This window comes from Callorhinchus milii, unplaced genomic scaffold (assembly GCF_018977255.1).
Source record: "Callorhinchus milii isolate IMCB2004 unplaced genomic scaffold, IMCB_Cmil_1.0 Scaffold10, whole genome shotgun sequence".
Lineage (NCBI taxonomy): Eukaryota > Metazoa > Chordata > Chondrichthyes > Chimaeriformes > Callorhinchidae > Callorhinchus > Callorhinchus milii.
Window position 1 is genome coordinate 2,069,811 of NW_024704751.1, and position 12,108 is coordinate 2,081,918.

General features: G+C 47.2%; 1 protein-coding gene across 3 annotated transcripts in view; it reads right to left on the minus strand.

Annotated features, from left to right (window-relative positions):
* The window catches only part of dph1 (diphthamide biosynthesis 1), a 277,432-nt gene that overhangs the window by 33,845 nt on the left and 231,479 nt on the right, over window positions 1-12,108 (minus strand). For all 3 annotated transcript variants that reach the window (XM_007906191.2, XM_042338384.1, XM_042338385.1), the window contains one exon: window positions 10,559-10,659. In XM_007906191.2, the coding sequence (XP_007904382.2) occupies window positions 10,559-10,659 (101 nt within the window). The remainder of the gene's footprint in view (window positions 1-10,558; window positions 10,660-12,108) is intronic.

Below are 12,108 nucleotides of genomic sequence, written 5' to 3' on the forward strand. Positions count from 1 at the left end.
GAGGGGGTGGGGGGGGGGGGGAGTGTGTGTGTGTGTGTGGGTGGTCAGAACTGCCCTGGTTATAGATTGCTGAGCTTTTATCTCTGGAAGAGGAGGGTCTTGGGATGGGTCTTGAAGGTGGCGAGGGAGGGGGCGAGGCGGAGGGACTGCGGGATGGAGTTCCAGAGGGTGGGGGCAGAGTGGCTGAAGGCCCTCCCGCCAATAATGGGGCGAGCGAGGCGGGGGACGTGAAGCAGGTCAGAGCCCGCTGAGTGGAGAGAGCGAGCAGGATGGTAGGGGGTTAGGAGGTCGCAGAGGTCGGGGGGAGCAAGATCATGGAGGGCTTTGAAGGTGAGGACCAGGATCTTGAACTGTATTCTCTGTGTGATGGGAAGCCAGTGGAGTCGGGCGAGGATGGAGGTGATAGGGTCGCGGAGCCTGGTGCGGGAGGTGACGCGGGCTGCAGAGTTCTGGATGATCTGCAGCCTGTGGAGCACTCTGCGTCTTGCAACGGAGACAGAAGCATTCGGAGCGAGAAACGGACCATAAGAAGAAAAAAAAAATCCAGTTGCCTGCTCGAACGCCCCTCTCTGAACGAGTACAGAAATAAATCACTGCAATACTGGCTGCTTGACAGCGACGTTCATATACCATTTGCCAAGAGCCAGGTGAAGCGTTCACATTTCCAGCAACAACACCATCCAAGCAACGATAAGCCCCAGTATTCAGGTAACGCAAATCTGCACTATTCTCTGCTCAGGTACAACCCTGCAGTAATAGTCCTTTTTATTAACCATGGGGTCAGGGAAGGATTTAATCTCCCCGTTAGAGGCAATAAGATAATTCCCTTAGCGCACGGTGGTCAAAACCACTCCACTTTGACCCTTCGCTAAACATGACACTGTCAAAACCCCTCAAAACCCACTTAATCAAACACGAGCGACTTTAATTAAAACCACAGAGGAGAGAGGGGTGGGGGGATGGGGAAGGGGGGTGGGGGGAGAAGCAAAGGACAGAGCGCCCTTGATAAAAGTCACCGAAAAAGAGTGTTTTATAACATAACTCACTGTCATTTAAAATCAATACGAGTGCAAGGCGAACCGAGAGGCCCACGATACTGATACACACAGCGTCCGAGCTGCCGGAGCCATGGATACGCCACGCTGAAGAGTTTAAAGCGCCGTGTCAGCGTTTGGGCCAATTTAATCACGGCAAACTTATTCCGATGATTTATTACCACAATTACCCGCGGCTGCAATCTTCGGGGGGGTAAGGAGCTGTATGCAAACACCTGAGCTGCGCTGAGCTGTGCTGGAGGACGGCCTCATTCGTTTTGTGCAGCATCGTTACATTGACACAAGCGACAGCGAGATGTTAGGCAGGTGAGTTGCTGCCTGGCTCCGGCTCCAGGTGGTGTCTGTTCGAGAGACGGGAGGGGATTTTGCTGGTTCATTACCTCCTTCTCTCCTGAAGGCACTGATCCTTCCTGGGGGGTGGGGGCTGGGGGCGATGGGGGGAGGGGGTAATGGATTGGCCCTTGTCCAAATGACCATTCTTCATCTGGATGATCTTAGATCGCGAGCGTCAGCAGTGTATGCAACTGAGAAAGCGCAGTGGGAGGGGGGGGATGTGGGGGGGAAGGGTTCTAGGTAGCCATCAGGCAGGAACAAATCTTGCCCTGTGAGGTGGCAGTCGATCGTCTCTCAAACAGCCATGACCTGAATGACCAATTTGAACCTGGGAGAAACTCCCTTCCCTTTTTGGATCTTTACGAGGCAGACTGGGGCCACCCAAAGTATGCCACAGCAGCCACCTCCTCCCGCCCCATCACCGCACTAGAGCATCAGCCAAGACTATGTCAATTCGAAGGCCCGCCTGAACCCACAACCTTCTGACTCAGATGTGAGAGCAAAACAGCAAAACTTACATAAGTCCTATCAATCCTATAACATTACTAGAGCTTACGCAAAATATGAGTTACTGACAAACTTCCAAATATTGTGCAAGATCCGATTGAATCAATAATCTACACTGCGCTTGCGTACTTCAATGCAGACGGTAAGTACGGAAGTGGTGTTATAAATTAGGAGATAAATTTGCTTTATAAAATATGACTAGTGCAAAGATATCTAAGTGTTTTTTTAGTAGGAAACTGCATGGGACTTGGGTGCACTTATAACGGATGTATAGGCGATTAAATGATTTATAATAACATATAATAATAATAATCCTTGCATTTGATACAGCGCCTTATCACTTGTTCGAAACATCTCAAAACGCTTCACACAATACACTGTAAAGTAAATGGACTCTATATTTTGAGGGCGAAACGCAATATCTTTATCTTTATCAAGATAAGACTCTGCGAGCTTTACCTTGGCTGCTGAGCCAATGTTAAATGATTAAAATGTAAGTGATTAACACAGGGACCGATAAGAATGAACAGGGGATGACTGTGGAGGCAATTTTCCCTTCAAATGAGCAATGTGACTAGCAGGCTGGTGGGTACAGGTAGCTGACGCCAGCACGCCACACACAAGCAAAACTCTTTGGAAACAACAACAACAACAAGATTCCATTTATTGAGCGCCTTTCACGTCGGGAGGACGTCCCAAGGCGCAGTACAGTTGGGTCAGGACCCGAGCATTGGGGGGAAATGGTCAGGGTGAGGGGAGGGAAGGGAGGGAGCGAGGAGGGGGTAGAGAGTCGAGAGGAGAGAGGAAACATTCCATTGCTCCGTTTAATCTCCCTCGTGAACCTGCCAGGACCTGACGCTCACAGCAAAGTCCTCCAACCTCACCCAGCACCACAAATACTCCCCTAAACATAATAAATATGCATTTGATATTCATTGCATTGTCTTATCACATCGTCAAAGCATCTCAAAGTACTTCACGGAATATATTGTAAAGAGCAGTGACTGTGCACTGATAGGCGAATGAGGCAGCCATAGTCGTGTCCCACGAACAGCCCTGAAGTGAATGACCAGTTTTATCGAGGTTATTGTTGGCCAGGACACCGGGAGAAACTCCTTTCTCTTTACTGAATAGTGTTGTGGGATCTTTAATATCCATCTGGATTAATAGATAGGACTTTGGTTTAATGTCTTATTCAAAGGACAACATCTCCAACAACAATGCACTCCCACATCACTGCACTGGAGTGTCAGATAGACTGTGAGCTCAAAGTCCTAACATGGGCTGAAACTCACAGCCTTCTGGAGGGAGGGGAATGCATGGAGGTAGAGCGAAGAGAGCACGTCAGTCAAATTATACAGTGATATTCATCTTAGTGTCAATTTACAGCCATTAAGAGGGTAGTAATTTGAGAGTGTTTTTTTTTCTCTCTTGTAAAAAAGGAATCAGAGGACAAATGGGAATCAATCACGTCAGCTCCATTACAGGTTTATTTTGGGGATGAGGTTGAGCTCACCCTCTCTGGGCCGGGAGACAGAGCCGTAAAACAATCCATCTTGTCATCACAGCGCAGAACAGTCAGTGCTCCGAGGGGCCGGAAGCCTAAAGCAACCTCGCTCAGCGAGAGACAGAGAGACGAGGGGAAGGAATGGGCATTGTCACTGCACAGGTAAACATGCATACGTTGTCACTGCACAGGTACATGTATGTACATTGTCACTGCACAGGTACATGTAGGTACATTGGCACTGCACAGGTACACATATATACAGTGCTGTACAAAGAACCAAAGCTTGAAAACAAATCAAAAAGTCTCATTGTTTTCCCAGAAGGGGAAAAGTTATTCATTGCATGATGAGCATCATAACGTTTTGACCTAATAAGTTGCTATACTTAAACTCAAGCATTGTTACTAACATCTCAAAAAAACACCTCTTCTGGTCTTGCTGCTCGTGAAACTCTAACCCAGCATAGATGCTACCCCGGGTGAAGGGCACTATATAAATGCGAGTTGTTGTTGTTGAGTCAAGGTCTTCGTGAGAAAAGGCCGGGAAAGGAGGCTGAGGCCAGGACGCTGGACACAGTTGCAGTATAGCTTGATGCTGTAATGGGAGAATGGGGGACTCTGGAAAGATGAGATCGAATAGGCCCCAAAGGAACTTTCTCGTCTGAACCAATGTGACAGGAACATGTAGCTCAGGTACTCACAACCCTCATTATTGGCGAAAGGTGTGAAGCGATATTTTCCACACATGCAAAGCTTATTTCTTTTATAATAATTTAGTGCTGGCGACGCTGAGCAGATGGAGAAGCTATGGGTGTAAAGCGTAACAAATTGTACTCATTAATTGTCATCTGCTTCATCTAAGGGAGCCTCGAGTGTGTTTGAGCCGTCATCCCACCGGCAATATCCTGCAGTTCCTCAGATCCGTTGGAGACAATGTGTTTGTAAGTGTTATAATGCGGTGAGAAGCACTGAAACCAGGCACAGAGTGAAGAAACCTCTATAACAGCCTGCAACCAAAACACGTTGAGCGCAAGAGACAGAGACACCGCACTGTCCACAAAAGTAGTCTTGCAGGGGTAAGTACTCATACGCTGAGTTCCCATAATTGATCTGGATTGACTATCGGAGGACAAAGCCTGTCTCTACACCAGGAAGGTGCTGAGTTCGATTCCCGAGACTGTTCTGAGATGGCTGACCTCAGTTGAGACAGGTGCTACAAGCAGGGTTGATATTCTGAGGTGAGGGAAGGAAACACAATCAGCCATGGTTCCTGTTCCTGATCATTATCTGGCAGGGACCTCTGGGTGAAAGTGACTTCAAGCAACAACATGATTAGAGCTCGGACATGACATCCTACACATCAAACAGCCACTGTCAGCACTCAACATTGAGGCTATCGCATGAAGAATACCTGCTTGGGTGAAGAACTGGCAGATGTCCTCAACCATAATAATAGACCCGTACATTTGGCACAGTGCCTTCACATCAGGAGGCCGTCTCAAAGCCCTTCACAGGATGTACTGTAATGTGTAGTGACTGTGCATTTTGTAGGTGAACGCCGTAGTTAATTTGTGCATGGCACGTGGAGTCATGTAGCTCAGTGGTTAGAGCACTCGCCTCGCAAGCGAGAGACTTGGGTACGATTCCCAGGCAGGGCGAAGCCTTGGGCAAGTTTCCTTACTCCACACTCCTCCTGTGTACGTAGCAGTAATTTGGAACCCAGTTGTCAGTCAATTGGTGGATTGCTTTTCTTTCAAAAAGTAAATAAATAATAATTTGGTCACTCAAACCACGACTGCATGTGGGACACTCTTGTGCGCAATTGGCTGCTGTGTTTGGCCCCAAAAATCTACAGTCAATTAAATTTACAGTATATTCTGTGAAGCGCTTTGAGTCGTCTCGAAGACGCAATAAGGCGCCATTTCAAATGCAAGGATTATTATTACTTAATATCCACCTGAACAGACTGACTAGACCTTGGTTTAAAGTGGCACCTGAAAACCTATAACACAGCAGGGTATCAGCCTAGACTATGAGCTCAAAGGCCTGCTATGTGCCTTGAACCCATGGCCTTCTGAATCGCAGGTGAAAGTGTTGCTGACTGGGTCAGGCTGACACCTAAATAGGGTGCGTTGGGCTTCAATGAGTGTAAGACATAGGAAGTCCCACAACTGCTCTGTAGGTAAATGGATCCACTTGTGTGGTCAAACATCCCAGACCAGGATTGCCCAGGTTGGATCTTTACCTTGTGCTGAGTTGGCTGACCTCAGTTAGATTGAGAGAGAGGGGAGGGGAGTGGGGGAAGGAAATATAACTAGAATCAGTTCCCCAAGTTAGGTAATCGGAAGAAATTTACCTGGTTCCGTCACTGTGAAGTATGGGCTGCCCTCTACTGTCTAGCCCAAGCAGTCAGTATTCACAGTGAGCATCCCACAGGGTAATAGAGCATGAGGAGAACTATATTTTCCCACCAGACCCAAGGGGCACTAAGGCCAATGGTACTCATAGCTGGTTGACTGAGAGTAGCTGTCCCTGTACACACCAGGATTCCAACCTGGGAGCTTCTCGCAACGTGTGACTCAGTTACTCACTGGATAACGTCCCTGAACCAGGACAGTTTGGAATGATGTCTGCAGGAAACTGTCAGCCCTGCTTAATCTCCGTGAATTGGAAGAATAATCTGTAACATTTCTAACACTATATGTTGACATTCCTGACTCGTCTCGCGAGTTGCTATGGCACAGTACAGCAGGCAGAAATCCTCCCCAAAGGCCAGTTACCAAATACATGGACTACGGCTGATCTTCTACACTCAGCAGCTTTAGTTTGATAAAAAAGTATAAAACTCCCTCTCTGAAAGCAGTAATTGGCCGTGATTTATGACTGGAAAGGCTGTTTATACTGTCTACCTGGGGTGAGTTCAGCCCTGGCTGGAGCTGTTTCTGGTTCCACAGTCTCGCTCTTCACTTCAGTGCAACTCTCCTAAGTCCAATGTCCTCGCTAAGTTTCAGAGCTGTGATATTTCGAAGTGGCGATGAATGCTTTAATTAATGATAATCCTTGCATTCGATATAGCGACTTACCGCGTCTTCTGGATGTCTCAAAACGCTTCACACAATATACTGTAAAGTGAATTGACTGTATCCTTTGTTGGTGAATCGTGGCAGCCAATTGCACACAGCGGTGTCCCACAAACAGTCGTAGATTAAGTGACCAAATTATTATTCAATTGTATATATTTTTTGAAAGGATTATTACCCTCCGCAATCGATAACAACTGGGTTCCTACTTACTGCTAGGTAAACAAAGGCGTGTGGTGTAAGGAAACTTGCCTAACGTTTCGCCCTGCCTGGGAATCGAACCCAGTAAAATCGTAGAATATTACAGCACAGACATTGAGGGTGTCAGTCTGGCAAAGTGATCGCGCTCTCGCACTCTCGCTTCTGAATCAGAGGGTTGTGGGCTTCAGGCCTCACATCAGATCTTGGAATAACATAGACTAAGCTGACGCTCCAATTCAGTGCTGGGAGGTGCGTTGCATTGTTGGAGGTGCCGTCCTTTGAGTGAGACGTTAAATCGAGGTCCTGTCTGCCTGTTTAGGTGGACATTAAACATCCTGTGGTACAATTCGAAAAGAGAAGGGAGCTTCTTTCGCCCAGTGTCCCAGCCAACAATCCCCGAAATAAAATTGAACGTGGATTCCATGGTTGTTTGTGGGACATTGCTCTGCATAAATTGGCTGCCGCGTTTCGCCCACAAAATACCCAGTCAATCCACTTTATATATATAGCTATATATATATATAGCTATATATATAAAGTATATCCTGTGGAGCGCTTTGAGAAGTCTTGAAGACGTGATAAGGGGCTATTTCGAATGCAAGGATTATTATTATTATTAATGACCCAAATTCACGTCACTCAAAACAACAAGGTATGATATTACAGCGCATTACAGCGATGAGCATCACCTTCCCTATCAGCAGAGTTTTAAGAAAACCTGAGCTGTAATTCAAAAAAAAAAAAATAGCTTTGTTTGTGAAATTGGAGCTGGATAAAACACATCAGAGTCTCGGCAACTGCATGCGGTTCACTGATGCTGGTGCCTCCAGGAGCCCTCTGTGGCATTGGTTAATCCTCTAACGTTATGTTTAACACAGGCCAGTGTTGGCTGGGGTGGTGGTTTCTTTGTTCCCAGAGCAGCCCCGCAGCAAAATGGCCGCATGTCTTGGCGTTACCGGAGACACTGAATCTGTTCCCGCGTCTACTTTTCCAACACGGTTTCAGAGAATTACACAGAATGTTACAGCACAGAAACCGGCCATTTGGCCCAACTGGTCCGTGCTTATGTTCTACATGAGCTTCCATCCCCTCTCCTACAGCCCTCTATTGAAGCGCTCCAGGACGCTACCCCACGTAAAGGGTGCTGAATCAATGCAAGATATTGTTGTTGTTAGTCCCGCCTCCATGGGAGCAACAAGTTTCTTCTTAAATGCATTGATGCTTTTTGCGACAACCATGACTTCTGGCAGTGAGTTCCACGTTCTCACCACCCACTGGGTGAAGCAATTCTCCTAAACGCCCTATTAAATCTGCTGCTGTCTTTCTTGTATTTGTGCCTCCCCTGTATTTGTCTCACCAACAAGTGGAAACAGCTTTACGTTAAAACCCAGGTTATGCTGAAGCTGTGATGTGAATGGAGTGTAACTAATTATGGCAGCGAATTCCTTTGAGGGGAGTTTAGATAGTATTCATTTCCGTGAATGGTTGATTATGAAGCCAAATGCACAGCTTGCTGGGCTTCCATTGATGTGGTTATTTTACTGTGGGGGCAGGTTGCTCAGGTGAATAAGAAAAACAGCTAACTGTTCAGGTTATCTGTGACCTGTGACCACACACACACAACTGGAAAGGTCCTGTAGCATGTTGGTTAGAGCACTTGCCTCTCAGAGAGAGGACCTTGGTTCGATTCCCGGGCAGGACGAAACCTTAGGCAAGTTTTCTTACTCTACATGGCTCTGTTTACCTAGTAATAACTAATAACCCAATGATTGGTCGTTCGGTGGATCGCTTTCTGGGGGTAATAATCCCTTCAAAACTAAATACATAAATAAGTAATAATTTGGTCACTCAATCCATGGCTGTTTGAGGGACGCTGAAATTGTGTGAAATTGGCTGCTGCGTTTCGCCCACAATACACAAGGATTATTATTATTATTATTGACTTATTATCTAACAGCAACGTACGTGATTTGATATGAAAAATAACAGCAGAAAAAATACAGCGTGCGGTAGCAGAAACCTATTGGCTCCACAGATTAACCGTGGACGTGACAGAGCTAAGCAAACAGCAGACCCTTAGCAGGACCTGGCTGTAATCTCTCCAAACAGTGGTGTGTTTATGCCTGGTGGACCCGAACCCTGAATTGGCTTATTTCGCGCCGTGCACCTTGCTGCACACTGTGTTAACCACGTCCAGCATCCAGTGCCGCCCGGTGAACATGATGAATTGTTTCTAAAAATGTATCTCCCCGGCTGGACTGAGTGGAGCGATGTGTTCAGGGCAACTCGTTAAGAGATGGGCCATGTGACGCTGCCACGTGGGAGGCTTTCGTGGCCCTTTCACCGACTCTCAGCCCACTGAACCCAACAAGAGTTCACGGTCAACCCCCCCCGACATTCAGCATGGATTGTTAATGCCTGTGCTCCGCCCGAGTGTCTTAAAATGGTTCAAAAGGAACGGGCTCATCTGTTCGTCCAAGTGCAGAGTGTCCCTCTGTCTGTATCGGTTTTCACAACTTGCACATAGGGATTACACCTACAACACCAACGACAACAAATCCTGAGGCACTGCACGGTGAAGTGTTTGCGCCTGGGCTGGAGTCAAGGAGGTGCGGGGGGTGGGGGGGGGGGGGGGAGGGAGTGGTGAGAAGGTGACCGGAGGCGCGGCCAAAGAGGAAGGTCTTGAGACGGGCCGTGATGGAGGCGAGGGGGGTGCGGGGAGGGATAACACGGGCTGGAGGAATTCCAGAGGGTGGGGGGGTGGAGAGAGGCTGAAGGCCCGACCTTCGATGAAGGCCGTCTGAGCGCCTCGTTTCTTAAAGTGCAAAAACAACAACAACTTGCATTTATGTAACGCCCCTCACGCAGGGCAGCGTCCCAGAGCGCTTTGTTTTGGCGGCAGGTACTGCGGTCCTGGCTGGGCCTCGGAAATGCGGGAGAGATTGCCAGCCCCGCTCACTGGTTTTACTGCCTCGTGTTAAGTTTCTTCAAAAAGGAAGATAAGATAATATCGTACGATAACAAGCCTTGCATTTGATACAGTGCCTTATCGCGTCTCAAAGCGCTTCACACAATATGCTGTAAAGTAAACGGCCACTCTTTACGTGTACAGCACTTTACGCGCAGGTTCTAATTCAATTCACGCTACGTTCAAGTTCCAGGCTGTGCCCAGTAAAATGATGTTCTGATTATTAAGTGCACTGCCTTTATTCAAAAGGAGTAACGGGTTATTTATTTCCCCCTCGTAACACTTTACTGCCTGTTCCTTCCCTCCTCTGCCTGTGTATTTCGTTTCACTGGATATGAGGTTTTTTTTTTACAGTTAAGGATTATTATTTATTTATTCAGCGGTGTGATTCCTTCCTGCTTTGATTGTGTTTTCGTAAAATCAATATTCCATATTTGCACTTCTGTGGAGTCTAAGGACTCCCAAAGCTCCCGGCCACAGACTCCCCCACTTTCCGTCTGGTTAAGAGAAGACACTGGAAATGACCCGAGGAGAGTTAAATCCTGGGAAATGCAGATGCATTATCTGAGCTGCTTCTTGAGCTCAGGTTTTACTCGAATCTGGATTTCCCACAATCTCTGTGTAAATAAAGGCGGGTTATTAATATGCCTTTTTTTTTTGCACTGTAAATCTGAAGCTACAACTGTGTTCTCAACCATAGGCTGTTGTCCAATTTAGTCCTAATCTAAGGGATCATTTTGTGCTGTGAACCCGTATCACTCGGAGCTGTGAGACAGCCTCTCACTCCCCTTAACGCCTGCACATTGAAAGAAGTCCCTCAGTGGACAATGTCTTGGTGTTCAGTAAAACACGGACAATGTTTTAAATGCGACCCGTGGTCACGCAAGATATCTCTCGCTTCACTTACGCGTCCACCTCCTGGAACAGGCGCAGTTTGTCTGGGAAGATCTCGGAGAGAAGGACTCGGATGTACGACACATCCAGGGCCTGGAGCCGCGATTCGATGTGCTGCGGAAACAGAGCGGGAGAGAGTCACTGCGCTGCATGCAACAAAAGTGTAACTGTACTGCCCTGTGGCACTGAACCACACAGACCAGGCAGGTACTGGGATCAATCCATGCTCGATACCTGACTGAACTGAACTTAACCGCACGGCAAGGACTGAGATCTAACTGAGCTGATCTTAACTGCATCACAACGTACTTCAGGGTCACCGAACCGAGAGGCAGGAGGTGGTGACCTGTGCCTGAGGTTGAAGTGAGGGTAGGTTGGATTGCGTCGGCACAAATGGCCAGCGAACCACCCTCAACGCGAGCCTTTGGTCGGTGCTGAGAAGCAGGTCTCGAAAAAGAGACATTTACGGCCAAACAAGGCGTAAAGAAAATGAAGTAAATTGAATCGACGCACAGCAGGACTCATCTGGTCAATTGAAACTGACAGTTAATCGTCATTCATTTATTTGCACCGAGCTATTTCAATTAAGAATCGTCTACAATATTATATAGGTCACTGACTAGGATGAGGCTGCCCTTTTTTTTTGTTGTTAATTTATTGAAGGAGACGGAGAGAGAGACAAAAAAAGACATCTCATTAAAGGAGAGCTGCTAATGTGTCGGCAGCCCATGACACAGTGAGGGAGTTAGACTGACCAGTGCCTTGGGACGTCCTCCCGACGTGAAAGGCGCTCTACAAATGTAATGTTGTTGTTCTTGTTGTTGTTAGGAAGAATGTTTCATCCGGGTTCCAATTTCCGGAATTTCTGGAAGTGCTCTGGGAAGGAGGGACGTGAAGAAAAACTGGGAAGAAATTACCACAGCTGCCGCGAGGAAGGAATGAAAGAGCTCAGGTTAATTTCCCTCGAGCAAAGCAATTTAAAACGAGATAGGATACAAGTATTTAAAACTGTGAGTGGAATGGATAAACTGGAGATTAGCGAATCCTCCTAACACAGAGCAAGGCGGCATAATAGCCAAATAGAGAGAGGCAGGGGGACTAACAAGGAACTGAGGTGAAAATATTTCTCCTGGTGGACATTTGATACATGGACTCAACTCCAGCAGAAAGTAATGAGGATAGATTCCATCCTAAAGCCTCGGGACTTTGATTCCATACAGTCGAGGCTGACACTCCAGGGCACTGATGGAGGTGCCATTCTTTGGGTGAGAATTTAAATTGAGGTCCCTCTGCCCGTTCAGGTGGACGTTAAAGATCCCATGGCACAATTTGAGCTTCTCACAGTGTCCTGGCCGCTAATCCAAATAAAATTGGTCATTCACTTTGTGGCTGTTTGTGGGGCGATGCTGCATGAAGGATGCTATGTAAACGCAAGCTGTTGTTGTTGCAGTGACAAAAAATGAGCTGCCACGTTTGCCTACAAATAAACATTTGCTATTACGTTCACTGTATTTTATGGTGAATCCTGTGAAGCGCTTTGAGATGTCTTCCCAATGTGAAATG